The sequence below is a fragment of the Bombina bombina genome, chromosome 3 (assembly GCF_027579735.1).
Source record: "Bombina bombina isolate aBomBom1 chromosome 3, aBomBom1.pri, whole genome shotgun sequence".
NCBI lineage: Eukaryota > Metazoa > Chordata > Amphibia > Anura > Bombinatoridae > Bombina > Bombina bombina.
Window position 1 is genome coordinate 147,619,059 of NC_069501.1, and position 17,238 is coordinate 147,636,296.

The 17,238-nt window shown below is 37.5% G+C and overlaps 1 protein-coding gene across 1 annotated transcript in view; it reads right to left on the reverse strand.

Annotated features, from left to right (window-relative positions):
• Positions 1-986: 986 nt before the first annotated feature.
• Positions 987-17,238, reverse strand: part of CHODL (chondrolectin) — a 229,376-nt gene continuing 213,124 nt past the window's right edge. The window contains exon 6 of the mRNA XM_053706008.1: positions 987-1,531. Within this exon, the coding sequence (XP_053561983.1) occupies positions 1,447-1,531 (85 nt within the window). The 3' untranslated portion in view covers positions 987-1,446. The remainder of the gene's footprint in view (positions 1,532-17,238) is intronic.

Sequence of the window (17,238 nt, forward strand, 5' to 3'; positions counted from 1 at the left end):
TCCTGTCAGCTTTTTACAGTTATACTGCATCAGTTTCAAGTGATTTAGCATATGAGTATTATGTCCCTTTAAGCATCCCTTTCTTTTTTTTCTTTTTAATTCCTCTAATTACCCATATTACATTTCATAAAAGCTTTTTCACTTACTCTCATTATTTATTTATAACAAATCCATGCAACCCTCTGATGTTAAGCTGTTATAATTAAAAATAATTTTAAATATTTGAGTGAAATAATAATGAATGCATAAATGTGCTCATTCAATGGATAAATGAGAACTACACCATATCCCGTTATTTAGGATATTATAAATAATACTTATATCTTCTAAATAAGTAAAATACACTATCTGCTAAAAGATTGTCTAAGGATTTAAAATATTATGAAATGTTGATTGCCTATATAACATACAGGATGTTTATGGTGTGAATAAACATACACATAAATAGATTTTTTTAGAGATTTTTTTCAATATACAATAGTCATATTTGTGTAGGTTTTTAGTAGAATTTACAGTGTTCTGTACTAAAGCGCAGCATTTCCTGCAGAGGATGAAAAAAAAAAAAGCTTTGAATGTGCAATGCAGTAGGATTATAGAAAGAGACAGATCATAAAAAAAAAAGGAAGACGCAGAATCTCAATGCAAAAGTGACAAACAAATTGCACAGGAAATGGACATATAGCTGAATGACTAGAACATTTTAGAGTTTCGTGAATTGAAGCAATTTTGCAAATAGGTTTACCTGGCAATATCAAACAACTATATCTTATCTGTTTGATTTTGAAATTGAAAATATGAAGAAAAAAAAAGTTTTCTATATAGCTCTAAATATAATAACCTGTTTCCTCGGGGTATGCGCATTTTAAGCGATTTACCAAAAAATGAGGTTTTAAAGTGAATACATTTTAGACAGATGAATAAAATTATGCATTTTCTTGAAGTGTTATGTTGCATAGGTATAAATAAAACATATTTACAGCGGGCAATTTCTTTTCTATCAAACCTTTATGCAAAGATAAATTAGTTTTTATACAGTACATATCCATAGCAATACAATTTAAAATACATCAAAAAATACAATACAAGAGAAAAATTAAGAAAATCTACCATTCTTATTGCAAACAAAGTCAAACATACATAACATTTCTCCATATAAATTGTAAGAGAGAGTTCATTTCCTATATTGTTATTCCAAAGTTTCCACCAGCAAAATAAGCATAGTTTGTTTTTAATGTAGCAAGACACACATTTTTGTTTAACTATGAATCATACAGGAGTATTATAAAAACGTTCATAAACTGTGCCTCAAGGGGAGCCTGAAATTCTTGCTGAACTGAATTCTGATGCATATTGTAAGTCATTCCAAGCCGATGCTCAAGCTTAGTGAACCAGAAAGTAAAATTTGATATATTTTGTTGTATTCTAGTGATATGAGTCATTGCATTGTTAAACTTCCATACTGATCTCATTCCTTGGGGCCTTTGAAATCCATAGTGTAGATTGTGTTGGGCTGGTTTTTGATCTTTCTTTGCTACAAAAAAGAAGGGGAAAAGTATAAATCAAAATAGAAAACAGTTGAATCAGCATCATCACTTATTATGACTGTGTTTAATAGCAGTAAAAATAGCAGTATCTTTAAGAAATGTCCACGGGTTACTCATTGATCAAATGGTGCAAATCCACTAGGTTACTGTGTGGGCAAGATTTATTGATCTGACATGTTGTGAACCTGTCTGCATTTGATTGCAGATTGTGGGGTTTATTTGTTCCTCATATTTAACATTGTGCGGGTGAACACTTGTGCAATGCCAAGCCTCTAACCGTCAGGCAACCAATTGCGCGAGAGTAGGGCTTGTCAATCACCAGCATCAGCTGAGGAAATACAGAGATAAGTGGATAATTAAAGGACAAATTTATGTGTAGAATAAGGTGCGAGTGGAAAAATTTCAGCTGCCAGCAGGTAGAGTATATGGTTTTATTAGAAATAGTTTAGATAATCAAAAATAAATGTTTGAGGGCTTAAAGGGACGTGGAATTCAATTTTTATGGTTCAGAATAGACAAAGTATGCAATTTTTTTTTTATTTTTATTTTTTTAAAATATAATATTTTATTGAGGTTTTTATATGGTACAGCAGCAATAAAACAAATCAATACAGGAATATGCAATATACAAAGTACCTTCTAACAACGAAATTTAAGCACATTAGCAGAAATACAATGTCTAACATTCAGAATATCTGTTATAAAACATTGAGAGTGTAAGTCCACTAGCAACAACTCTGTTTTTATATATAACAATTAACCAAAATGGAACCTCATTTTATTTTACAAGATATATCCTTAGAATGTCTCTCATGGACTGGCAGAACTATGCTTATTATATAAAATGCTAGTCACATAGTAGCCTCATGAGCCTCCCCACTGATATATAAAGGTATACCTTATATCCCTAGAGGAAAAAGAACTAAAATGATAAACGGTCTTAATTAAACCATGACACATAAATTATAATCTAAATTAAGTTTTAAAGCAGGCATAATATTACTAAGAAATAATGTGAAATAGAGGACCAAAGCCGCTCTCAAATAACCCAGCCTTACTCCTGGGAATATAGAATCACCCCCTATAAACTGTAAATATACTATTATAAAGCAACTTAATAAATTTAAAAATAAAATATTCACCAACCTTAGCGTAATATAGTTAACTGCGGAAGAACACCGCCCAATATTAAAATAAGGGGGGGGTGGAGGGGTGTAACGTAATGTAATGTAAAGCTGCATTATATTTAGAGAAAAAGTGGCAATGATATAGTATGCCACCTGACCATTTAGAGAGTCTCTGGAGTCTAGGAAGTCTAATACTTGGACGTTAATAAAGCTGGCCTCCAAGTCCCAGTTATATCATATAAGGATCCCTTTAAATTGTATCACAGAAAACATATATAATCTATTTTAAACACTATGACGTATCACACAGACCCATTTTATACAAGTATACGAGTACATATCATAAACTAGCCGATAGCAAGGGATATTTACAAAGATTGTGCTCACCCCCCAGATATGGGCCCTATACCTAAGGGTAGATACGTAATGATAATAGTAAAGCAATCCCTAATAATAAACTTAACATTCATGATCTGTTACCATCTACTTTAAGTATGGCATAAAATTCAAGCATTTATGAGCAAACAGAGAATGAGTCTAGAGATCTAACAGCATTAAGGGGAGCTTATTATAATAAATACCAGATAAACACAAAGGGCAGACCAGAATTAACAGAGAGTTAGACTGCCAGCAACAACATATAACTTTCAGGCCATATTAGTAATAGCTAAGATCTCTATAAAGTTCTCAAATAATATATTTATTCTTATAAGTATTCCTCCTAGTGTTTAATAGAACTCAACTAGCTCTGACCATTATAATGATTCAATAAGGAGGAAGTTAGCCAATGACACTACCCCTCTTGGGTCTTATGATTTATAATTAAGATTAGCCACTTAGCTTAGACAACTGTTTAAAGATGTCTAGAAACAAACACTAATAAATACAGACTCTTGTAATTAACTATTTGTATGCTTCTACTAAGTGATCTGACTCAGCTAATATCTATGGGTTACTAAGAGTATGGGGTAATATTACTAAAGAATAGCAATAGAAAACTCATAGGGAATCTTAATAAAAGGCTAAAACAAATACACAAACCCCATGCAATAGACGCATCAAAGTCCAAGACATAAGACAGCAATAGTATCATAGAGACCTGAATATCTATAGCTAAATGTCTTATGGAAGATAAAGCATAAGGTCAGAGTGAGAATGTTCCTCGAAACAGTGGGTGCTAGGTCATCTCAGCCGTAATGAAATGTTATGATGCATTATCCCACTCCAGTTTTGGCTATGGTTGCAAAGGCATGCCACAGTTCAAGACCTGCATCCCATCCAACCCCTTCCATGACAGCCCAAGGTGGTAAAGAACAGCAGCCCGCAGTCAGACCCAAGATGCAGAAAATGACCGGTACACACCAGACTGGCTCCACAACTGATGCGGGTCTGAAGTCACCTGTGTAAATATCAATAACATGAATTTTTGAAGGAGAAGTGTGGATGATGCGGGGTCGAGCCGGCTGTAGAGAATCTGGCTTTAACTTGCAAACATGTTGATTAGTGCAATCAGCAACATATAGCCGGGTCCCGCACACGCACCTCTCACAGCCGACTTGGAATAAGTCCTCCTGTCTCAAAGTCCAGTCTGTTTCAGTATTGTGTAGGACCAAGGGCTCTGGAAGTGCTGTAAGAAAATTTGAGATTTGAGGTTGCAGTCCTGGGCGCCATAACATTCTGAGATATGCTGCGACAGCTCGGTAAAGTGAACCTCTAGCTTGTCACTCAGGCCTTTTATGAGTGAAAGCAACGTGGCCTCCATGTCTCACCTACAAGATACCATAGCAGCTGGTGAATAGGGAAGGTAGAAAAAGTAGCAAAGTATTTATGCTTACTGCTTTGCGTACCTGCCATAGATCCACACCATGCAGCTCTGGGTTGAAAGTAGTGTAGGTAGGGAGCTATTATGTCAGGCTAGATGGAAAATACCATCCGCTGCAGCTCCCAATGAATGTTGTCACTGTTAGATGCAAGTTTTTGAGCATCATATCAAACTGTTTTGTCGCTTATCAGATATTCCTAGCACGGAGCTCTATAAGTTTGCGGCCATACTTGTCTGCGGCTGGCTCCGCCCCCCAGAGTATGCAATTTAAGAGACTTTTCAATTGACTTCTGAAACTAGCTGCTGATTAGCTGTTACACATCCTTGCTTCTTGTCATTGTCAGCAGATGCTGTAACTAGGACCCATTACTTTGAGTGTTTGACCCCCTTTAACTGTGTTTGACCCCTTTGCATGGATGAAACACATAGGGGTTTATTACAGTCCTTTAGAAAAAGTTTATTAAATTATATTTTTATACACATATTAACACATAAATATATATGTATATAATCATATACATGTATATTTACACAGTTCCCATAGACCGCAATGTAAAGGCACTTTTCAGTGCTGTTTTTCTGTCCCGTTTTTTTTTTTCTAACACCCTACTCCCACCAACTTTAAAGCACCAAAACTGCCTAGTGCAGTTTATTTTCAGAGCGCTAATTAATACCACAAGGTCACGGTAGCAATAACCAGAAACTTTTAATGGTTGGTTAACCCTTTCAATACCGGGATTTTCAGACAAAAACTTGCCCAAAATAACAGAGCATTTTTAGCATTTTTGCTATCACTCCATTTAAAAAGAAATAGAGCCTTGTTTTTTTTTATTTACCTATCAAATTTATATATATATTTTAAGAAAACAACCCAAGGTATTGATCTAGGCCCATTTTGGTATATTTCATGCCACCATTTCACCGCCAAATGCCATCAAATAAAAACATGTGGTACTTTTTTCACAAACTTTGGGTTTCTCACAGAAATGATTTATATACTGCTTGTGCAATCATGTCACAAATGTTTGTAAAAGTTTCTTTGGGATCCCCTTTTTTCAGAAATAGCAGACATATATGGCTTTGCCATTGCTTTTTGGTAATTAGATGGCCGCTAATTGCAGCTGCGCACCACATTTCTATAATTCCAGTGAAGGGTTTAATTAGGTATCTTAAAAGGTTAATGTTATCTTTAGTGTAGAGATTAGCATCCTACCTGACACTCCCCAACCCCTAATCCCTACCTGATTCCTCCCAAACAGCTCTCTTCCCTCCCCACCCCCCACTGGTCACCCCCATCTTAAGTACTGGGAGACAGTCTGCTAATAAAAAAATAAAACTTTTTTATTATTATTATTATTATTATTTATTTTTTTCTGCAGTGTAGGATTGCCCTTACTCCCAAACCTCCCTGATCCCCCATAAAACAGCTATCTAAACCTCCCCTGCCCTAACTATTACCACCATATTTGGTACTGGCAGCTGTCTGCCAGTACCTATAAAACATATTTTTTTTTTAAAAAAAAATTTGTTTTAATTTTTTTTTTGTCTCTAACCCGTGTAACCTACCCCGCACCCCAATCTTTAGTTAGGGGGTCCCCACATCCCCAGATCGCCTTTTCAGTAGTGTAGATGCTGCCTTCCCTGCCTGTCCCTTTATTATAAATTTGCCATAGTGTAGGGCCCCTCTCACTTCCTCACGTCTCCCCTGCTGTGCCGCCTACCCGCCATCCTACTTCCACCCACACCTCCCAACGGGTCCAATGGAAGATCGTTACAGATGGTGATGCACACAGTGTCACCGTCTGTAACGATCAGGCATCTGCCCTCATATGGAGGCGGAGCACTGATCTCGCTCCGGCTCCATATGTGGGAGATGCCTGAAGCTTCAGGAGCTCCAGATCTTTGCTGTAACTTAACAGCTGAGATTGCTGGAGCATCCTGAAGCGATGACGTATATATATATATATATATATATATATATATATGTATATGTAGTACTGCAAGATGTATATATACGTTGTATGGGTGCAGGGGTTAATTATTGTGCTACCGCAAATTGGCAACTATGGCCATTTGTGGGAGTGTAATAATTTAGCGCTCCACTTGTAATCTATCCCTAGGTGAAAAAATAACATGAGGTATATATGTGCAGCCACCAATCAGCAGCTCCTTCCTGAGCCTATCTAGGTATCTTTTTTGACAAAGGATACCAAGAGATCAAAACAAATTAGATAAAATAAATAAATTGGAATGTTGTTTAAAATCGTATTCTCTATCTGAATCACACATAAAAAAGAAATAGGTTTCATGTCCCCTTAAATGCTGATCTAAAGGAGAATGGTATTTATTATCCATGTAGAGGGGTTTTAGATGATGAGGAAGACATGAAGAGAATAATAAGAGCAGAAGAATTGGGGATGTAATGCAGAGAAGGATAACTTGAGAATGATACTTGTTAAAAGAATCAATTTCATATTTGTAATAAAAATCTACTGCTCATTTGAAATTTGAATTGTCTATTTATTGGTCATTTAAACTTATTTTATACACAAAAAGGTTACATTTAAACCATAGTTACTGAAACTGATTGGAAATGCATCTGTGTGTACACGTCATTGCTTTCTGTCTGATAAAGAAAACCCCATTGCCCCATTGGTAGATAGCGCTACCCTTGTACATGCATAAAAACAGGTTTTGTTTTCAGGTTATACGAATCCATTTGAAAGAAAAATCTATCATATATTTTAAAATATTCTTTTATATAAATATGCAAAGATAACATCTGTTTCCCTTTATAAAGCTGCTCACAACTTCTAGCATTTATGGGGAACAAGTCTCATATGCATTTTTTTGTTTTAGTTTTAAAAGTATATTTTGCAATGTTATTGGTAAAAAAACTTCCTTTTTTTTCTGGCAGTGTATGTCAGAGTCTTCTCTGTATCAGTGTTTATTTATAGTGATACATTGCACATGAAATTGAACATGATGGTTTGAGGTGGAACAAATGTGTGTACCTGTTCTCACTGGGACTAGTTACAAGCCTCAAACATATTTTGTTAGACTCTTAACACCTTCATGCTGGTACAATAGTGTTAACATCAAAACGAAGTTCTGATGTAAACACCATTAGTAGAAATGAAATCACACAATCTTTGATGCGATCACGTGATTTCAAGGCCGGGATCCGATCATGGGGGACTGCCTATGCTGCTAGGTCAATTCTTGCCGTTGTCAAAGGGTGAAGCTGCAGGGTGTTCCATGCTGTTACAACGGAGTTAAAGCCCAGCGTTATTCGGACAGCATGGAACGTCCTAATGGCGTAAAGGGGTTAAAGTCCTATTATGCAATTTTTTTTATCTAGGAATGTACAGAAACAGAAACTAGGTTTACTATACAAGTACATAATCTAAAGCTCTAAACAAATATTTATGATAATATCAGAGTAAACGACAGAATTACTTTGTATGCAAGGAGAAATTTGGCAAAAAGATCCTCCCTAAATTCCTTTAAATCTAAATCTTATGTGGGGTAAAGCTCATCAAAAGGTTTCATAACCCAAACTCATTTAGCAGTAGTTTTGTTACAATATAAGAATATAGTTATCCGTCATTTTTAGGCTATTACAAAACTTGGTTGGCATAGAAGAGCACTAGCATTTTGGAGCTATCAAAACCGGTGTGTAAGTAATAAAAATACCAATAAAAAAAACGATATATATTTTATCAGGTGGTTAAAATATTTTATGCTTAGACCTATGCTGTTCAATAGATACAAGGGGGTCTATTTATATATGTGTGGACAGACATGATCTGCTATAGTGAACCATGTCTGCCGCACATCGATAAATGCCGACAGCATACGATATCGGCATTTATCATTGCACCAGCAGTTCTTGTGAACTGCTGGTGCAATATTGCCAATCGGCTGCTAGCAGGGGGTGTCAATCTGCCCGATTGCACATGATCGGGCGGATTGCTATACACCGCCTCAGAGGTATGAGTTTAGGAGCAGCGGTCTGAAGGCTCACTCGGAAACAAGGTGAACAGGGGCCATTCAGCCCTTGTTAAATAGACCCCAAGGACTGTAGTAAAAAAAAAAGTTTTACTTGAATTTTATAAACTTTATGCCTCAAAACCATTTATTTATAATAATTATTAAATACAATCAACCAAGATTCTATTGCATCATTTCTATAAATCCAGTATATATACAGTAAGTGCTGTCATGCAAGAACATGATATAATATAAGTAACAAGTTTGTCACAAAATCAAGCAGTACATGGTGTGGTAAAAAAAGCTGTAGATAATCATTGTAAGATAAAATGTCTGAAAATTAAAAAAGAAATAGAGAAATCTCTGAGGAACACAGTAATCTATTGTAACACAAACCAGGGAGGAAGGGTTTAACAGAGGGATTTAGAAATATAGAGAAAATATTAAAAAGGAGAGATATTCCAGAGTGGGGGAAGGAAGAAAAAAAGGGGTGGATTACATTCTATATCCCCCCACCTACATTTTGCACTTCAGTATATTTTTGTATTATTTAAGTATTTGCAATGTTAGTATATGCAAGTATAAAAATTATATTTAAATTCATATTTCATGATGTGATAAATGTATTTGTCCATCTTAAAGACCATGTATTACAGTGCTTTGTTTTTTTAACAATGGATATCCCCTTACATAATCAGACCTCCCTACTACTTGGATCCTGTGGAACTGTTACCAGTGGGGAAGTCTTGCCAAATTCCCACCAATAGTTTCTCCAAATTTCGGTTTTAATAGACCTTAATGACAGCTGGAAATTTGCTTTATTCTCTTGATATCCTTTGTTGAAGCAGTAGGCATTCACTATTGGGAACTTGCTTAACACATCGGGGGATATTTATTAAATTCTGGTGGACCTGATCTGACAGTGCGCATCAGTTCCGCCAGACCTCGCTGAATGCGGAGAGCAATGCGCTCTTTGTATTCAGCATTGCACCAGCAGCTCTTGTGAGCTGCTGGTGCAACACCGCCCCCTGCAAATTTGCGACAAATCGGCCACCAGCAGGGAGCTGTCAATCAACCTGACCGTACTCGATGCTCAGAGCAGGCGGACAGGATTATGGAGCAACGGTCTTTAAACATGGGCCCTCAAGCTCTGTCCGGAGCTAGATAGATAGGCCCCATCCACTGAACCAATGACAAGAGGAATTTGTGTGCAGCTACCAATCAGCAGCTAGCTTCCAGTAATGCATTGCTGCTCCTGATCTGCTTTTCAACAAGAGAAACCAAGAGCATGATGCGAGTTAGATGATAGAAGTACATTAGAATGTTATTTATAATGATATGCTTTGTCTGAATCATTAATGAAAAATTATGGGTTTCATCTCCCTTTAAGTGAGTATTTTATAAGTGAGACAGTAAGGATTAGGTAAAAGACTTATAAAAGAATTGTACTCAGTACTCACCAAACTGCTGCTTATTAAGCCAAGCCAGCTGAATATTGACATTTGCTGAAGGAATTACCACTACATCAAGTAAACCCTACTCTACCCATATTGCTTTCATATATGTCAATTGAGTCCTTGCTGTAACATATTCTGCAAACCCCACTGTTTTCTGCTGCTATTCCACTCTGTGTACTTTCTTTTGTTATGTCAACTGAGTCCCTGCTGTAACATATCCTGCAAACCCCACTGTTTCCTGTTATTATTCCACTCTTTTTTGGGTACCATAAGGCTCTGTCCTTGCTCACCTTATTTCCTCAATCTATACATCATCATTAGGTTACCTTATAAAGTCACCTAGAATTCAATATCATTTGTATGCTGATGACACCCAAATTTACCTCTTGGCACCAAACCTATCCCCTTTCTTGATAAGTGTTTTTCTAATATTTAATCTTGGATGTCCTCTCACTATCTTAAGCTAAATCTCTCAAAAACTGAGCTTCTTATTTCCCCCCTTATTCCAAAATCTCTATACCCCAATTTCCTATAAGAGTTGATAATAACATCATTATCCCAACTCTGCATTACTGGTGTCTTTGGGTCACACTTGACTTTCATGCCTCAAATCCAGTCTCTGACCAATTCCTGCCATTTTCACCTTAAAACATATCCAACATTTGACACTTCCTTACACAAGACACAACTAAAATTGTAATCAACTCATATAATTTGCTGCCTTAACTATTGCAACTCCATCCTTACGAAACTCTTTATTTGTTGCACCTTCTGTCAGTCCCTTTACTGGCTTCCGCTAGCCTCTTGAATTAAACACAAAATCCTGACATTCAAGGCCATCAATAACACTTCTCCCCCACTATATCTCAGACTTATCTGCCCTACCATTTCCTTTACTCTGTTAATGGTCTCCTGCTCTCCTCTTCTATTGTTACCTCATCACATTTCTGTCTACAGGACTTTTCTAGAATGGAATTTTGTGGAACTCTCTGTCTCCTTTCAGAAGATTCTCCCCTAGTTTTGAAAATTTCAAATGCTCCTTAAAGACTCTGCTGTTCAGGGATGCATATAATATACACTACTCTTTTCTTATCTCAGTTCCTCTCCTCCTTTTAACATCCTCTTGAACCCAATTATCAAATAAGCCTTTGAGCTTAGCTGTTTTGTAGATCACTTTCATGAGAGGTGATTTACAACAGTGCAACTATTGGCAGGTCCCTCTACCAATTTGTTACCTATAAATGCTGCCTTGCTTATCATACCATGTTTTTAATGCTGCAGAATCTGTTGGCACTCTACAAATAACTGATAATAATAATAGCATAACAAGGAAATAACCTTATATACATGTGAACCTCTAAGTGATATCAAAATCTGAACATTTGCTTCAAGTTCCAATAATTTACCATTTTTAAAATTTAGAGTCCAAGACAAACACTCAAATACTCAAATATGTATATAAGAGCTCACCATCATTCACCATAGTGAATATTTATATTTTAGGAGCTATGAATTACCTGTAGATCTCTCTGCTTTAGCATCAAATTTAGAAATTAATTAATTTCTGTTCTAGAGTAGATACCTTTTTTAATCTCATACATTAGGTGGTAATATACTTTTGTCCACATAGTATATATTATGCTGTCTGTTTTGTTATCATTTTGTTACAGATGGGAAATACAATATGTTCAGTTTTAAGATCTGCTTTAAATTGTTTACAAAGAACTGCATATTGTATAATATTAATACATATTTAGATTTTATTGACATGAATATTTCTCTTACCTTATTTGAAATTAAGAAGTATTACAAACCTGCATTATTATGATATTTTTAAGTTATATATAACAAAAAGATGCTAATTTTATACTTTGCAAGGTCAGTCAGTCATTGATATAGATTTTAATCTGTTAGCGAGCAATTTGATGGGGAAATTAGATTTCTCTGTGAAAGATGTCACCACAGTTTTTTTAAAAAAAGTTTTTTTCTGGTATAAGAATTTATACTGTGCATGGAGACAAAAAAATAATTTACCATTCATGCATGCATAACTCATTGTGTTGCTTCTTTGAGATACTTATTTGATAAAAAATTAAACATAAATGAACTAGAATGATCATCATTGTCTCATTGCCAAATTTCAAACCATCAATTTGTTTGAGCTATATGCATGACTTAACATACAGTAATTATTTATTTTTTATTTTCATGATATAGGAATTTCTAAATGCTATGCTACTGGGAATCATTTGAAAAATGGAATTTAAAATGAGAACGCAGCTTGAAAATGATCTATCTCTGGTCTATCATGCAGTTAGCATATTCTGATTTTATTTCAACTACTTGATTCATAAATTCACAGTGGTAATACTGAATATATTCTCTATATTATCTCAATGATGTAATCTCTCCTTAACTTTGTGTAAAACTTTACTTTTAGGACTAGATTACAACTGGCACACTAACTTTCGCAAGCGACCGATATAGTTTTTTCCCCCTGCTTTTTGTTCATGACAGAAATAGGGCTTGAATTATAAGATAAAAGTAAACAACAACAAAAGAGTGCAATTGCAATTTACGCTCGTCAGGTTAGCGTGACTGTAAAGCTTGCAAAAGGGGTAGTAAGTTAAAAAAATTGTTGCACCAAACACATCATAAATAAACTAAAATAAATTGTTACACTCATATAAAAACTATCTGATAAAATTTAGTGTTAGAAATATTCCTATAATATATATATATATATATATATATATATATATATGATAATGTTAATGTAATATATATCTATATCTATATCTATCTATATATATATATATATATATATATATATATACAATGCCTTGCAATGACTTTTTACCTATTTTGTTACATTACAGCCTTAAGTTTAATGTTTTATTATTAATCTGAATTTTATGTGATGGATCAGAACACAATAGTCTAAGTTGGTGAAGTGAAATGAGAAAAATATATACATAAAACTATTTTTTAGTTATGAAGCCCATAAAAAGCTCTGGTGCAACCAATTACCTTCAGAAGTCACATAATAAGTGAAATAATGTCCACCTGTGTGCAATCTAAGCGTCACATGATCTGTCATTACAGATACACACCTTTTTTGAAAGGCCTCAGAGGCTGCAACACCTAAGGAAGAGGCACCACTAACCAAACACTGCCATGAAGACCAAGGAACTCTCCAAACAAGTAAGGGGCAATCTTGTTGAGAAGTACAAGTCAGGGTTAGGTTATAAAAAAATATCCAAATCTTTGATGATCCCCAGGAGCACCATCAAATCTATCATAAACAAATGGAAAGAACATGGCACAACAGCAAACCTGCCAAGAGACGGCCACCCACCAAAGTCACGGACTGGGCAAAAAGGGCATTAATCAGAGAGGCAGCACAGAGACCTAGGGTAACCCTGGAGGAGCTGCAGATTTCCACAGCAGAGACTGCATTATCTGTACATAGGACGACAATAAGCCGTACACTCCATAGAGTTGGGCTTTATGGCAGAGTGGCACATTTTGAGTTTGAGAAAAGGCATGTGGGAGACTGTATGGAGGAAGGTGCTCTGGTCTGACGAGACTAAAATTGAACTTTTCGGTCATCAAAGAAAACGCTATGTCTGGCGCAAACCCAACACATCAAATCACCCAAAGAACACCATCCCCACAGTGAAACATGGTGGTGGCAGCATCATGCTGTGGGGATGTTTTTCAGTAGCCAGGACTGGGAAACTGATCAGAGTTGAGGGAATGATGGATGGTGCTAAATACAGGGATATTCTTGAGCAAAACCTGTACCATTCTGTGCGTGATTTGAGGCTAGGACAGAGGTTCACCTTCCAGCAGGAGAATGATCCAAACACAATGCTAAAGCAACACTTGAGTGGTTTAAGGGGAAACATGTAAATGTGTTAGAATGGCCTAGTCAAAGCCCAGACCTCAATCCAATAGAAAATCTGTGGTCAGACTTAAAGATTGCTGTTCACAAGCGCAAACCATCCAACTTGAAGGAGCTGGAGCAGTTTTGCAAGTAGGAATGGGCAAAAATCCCAGTGGTAAGATGTGTAAGATGTGTAAGACCGCAGTGGAAGGTAACCGGCCAAAATTTCTTTGAACAAAAGGCAATCCCCAACCTGTACTCGATTGTGCAAAAGGAAGTAACGTTACCATGGGTCCCAGACCACACGTCTTGTAATTCTCGGTCTGGGAAATTTTATATCTATCAAATCTATCTATTTATCTATCAAATCTATCTATCAATCGTATCTATCAAATGTATATTGCATCTATTGATCTATGTAATCTATGTATCTATCTATCAAATCTATCTCGTGGCCGGACTGTTTTGTGACAGCCACTTGTGTTTCAGCCAATTGTCCGTCGGCCAAATGTCCGTCGGCTAAAAGTCTGGCCACGATTGCACGTGCAGTGCCCCAAATTTGAAGGAGGACAGACCAAGCATCTTTTTCCATCTCCCGGTTCCTAAAATCCATGCCATATACACATCCCCTGATAGGGGACACCGCAGTGGAAGGTACCGGCCGAAATTTCTTTGCACAAAAGGCAATCCCCAACCTGTACTTGATTGTGCCAAAGTAAATAACCTTACCATGGGTCCCAGACCACATCAAATCTATCTATTTATCTATCAAATCTATCTAATTTTGAGTTTGAGAAAAGGCATGTGGGAGACTGTATGGAGGAAGGTGCTCTGGTCTGACGAGACTAAAATTGAACTTTTCGGTCATCAAAGAAAACGCTATGTCTGGCGCAAACCCAACACATCAAATCACCCAAAGAACACCATCCCCACAGTGAAAGATGGTGGTGGCAGCATCATGCTGTGGGGATGTTTTTCAGTAGCCAGGACTGGGAAACTGATCAGAGTTGAGGGAATGATGGATGGTGCTAAATACAGGGATATTCTTGAGCAAAACCTGTACCATTCTGTGCGTGATTTGAGGCTAGGACAGAGGTTCACCTTCCAGCAGGAGAATGATCCAAACACAATGCTAAAGCAACACTTGAGTGGTTTAAGGGGAAACATGTAAATGTGTTAGAATGGCCTAGTCAAAGCCCAGACCTCAATCCAATAGAAAATCTGTGGTCAGACTTAAAGATTGCTGTTCACAAGCGCAAACCATCCAACTTGAAGGAGCTGGAGCAGTTTTGCAAGTAGGAATGGGCAAAAATCCCAGTGGTAAGATGTGGCAAACTCATAGAGACTCAATAGTTATGCACATTGACTTTTTCCTGTTATTTTGTCCTATATGTTGTTTGCTTCACAATAAAAAAAAACAAAAAAAAAAACATCTTCAAAGTTGTGGGCATGTTCTGTAAATTAAATGATGCAAATCCTCAAACAATCCATGTTAATTCCAGGTTGTTAGGCAACAAAACACGAAAAATGCCAAGTGGGGTGAATACTTTTGCAAGGCATTGGAATATGGACATATTTCACATTCCTATGTTCTTCACAAATCCTATTTTTATTTGAAATACATATTTCTGTATATATCTGTATAAACCTATACCTATATATATATTCCAATATATTCCAATGCCAGCGTGTGTGCATGGCACATGTGTGTAATCTGATCGTACAACGCTTTGTGCATAAGTACCCAGGCTTACAGGACGTCCTGAAGCAGGCCAGGAAGGTGTGTGGCCATTTGAGGCGTTCCTACACGGCCATGGCACACTTTTCCGATATCCAGCGGCGAAACAACATGCCAGTGAGGCGCTTGATTTGCGATAGCCCGACACGTTGGAATTCAACACTCCTAATGTTCGACCGCCTGCTCCAACAGGAAAAAGCCGTTAACGAGTATTTGTATGACCGGGGTGCTAGGACAGCCTCTGCGGAGCTAAGAATTTTTTTGCCACGTTACTGGGTGCTCATTCACGATGCCTGTAGGATCATGCGTCCTTTTGAGGAGGTGACAAACATAGTCAGTCACACTGAAGGCACCATCATACCATTTGTTTTCTTCCTGGAGCGTGCCCTGCGAAGAGTGCTGGATCAAGCCGTAGATGAGCGTGAAGAGGAAGAGTTGTGGTAAGCATAACCACCAGAAACAGCCTTATCAGCATCGCTTGCTGGACCTGCAGCAATGCTGGAAGAGGATTGTGAGGAAGAGGAGTCAGAGGAGGATTGTGGCTTTGAGGAGGAGGAGGAAGACCAACCACAACAGGCATCCCAGGGTGCTCATTGTCACCTATCTGGTACCCGTGGTGTTGTACGTGGCAGGGGGGAAGAAGATACCTTCAGTGACATCACTGAGGATGAGGAACGGGACATGACTAGCTCGGCATCCAATCTTGTGCAAATGGGGTCTTTCATGCTGTTGTGCCTGTTGAGGGACCCTCATATAAAAATGCTGAAGGAGAATGACCTGTACTGGGTGTCCATGCTACTAGACCCCCGGTATAAGCATAAAGTGCCAGAAATGTTACCGAATTACAACAAGTCGGAAAGGATGCAGCATTTCCAAAATAAATTAAAAAGTATGCTTTACACAGCGTACAAGGGTGATGTCACAGCACAACGTGAATCTAACAGGGGAAGAGCTGAAAGTAATCCTCCGACTCCCACGACCACGCTGGCAAGGACAGGACGCTTTACAAACATGTTGTTGATGGAGGACATGCAGAGCTTTTTAACTCCTATGCATCACCACAGCCCTTCGGGGTCCACCCTCAGAGAACGACTCGACCGACAGGTAGCAGACTACCTCGCCTTAACTGCAGATCTCGACACTCTGAGGAGCGATGAACCCCTTGACTACTGGGTGTGCAGGCTTGACCTGTGGCCTGAGCTATCCCAATTTGCAATAGAACTTCTGGCCTGCCCCACTTCAAGTGTCCTGTCAGAAAGGACCTTCAGTGCAGCAGGAGGTATTGTCACTGAGAATAGATGTCGCCTAGGTCAAAAAAGTCTAGATTACCTCACCTTTATTAAGATGAATGAGGGATGGATCCCGAAGGGACTGACATTGGGCGATACATTTGAGTAAAAAAGGCCTGATGACATGAGCTGCCTTGGGCTAAAAATGGTCCACACGCTGCTGTATTTTATCTTCAAATGCCGGATGACTTGCGTGACTTATCCGCCACCAAATAGGGTTCAAGCCGCAATGTTTTAGGGCACTTTCTGCCTGGGAAACAAACATCAATTTTTCTGGCCGCTGCTACAGCAGCAGCTGCAACAATACCTAATTTTTCATGCATGTGTACATGCCAAATTTTTCTGGCCTCTGGTGCTGCACTGTGGCTTCAAAAACAAA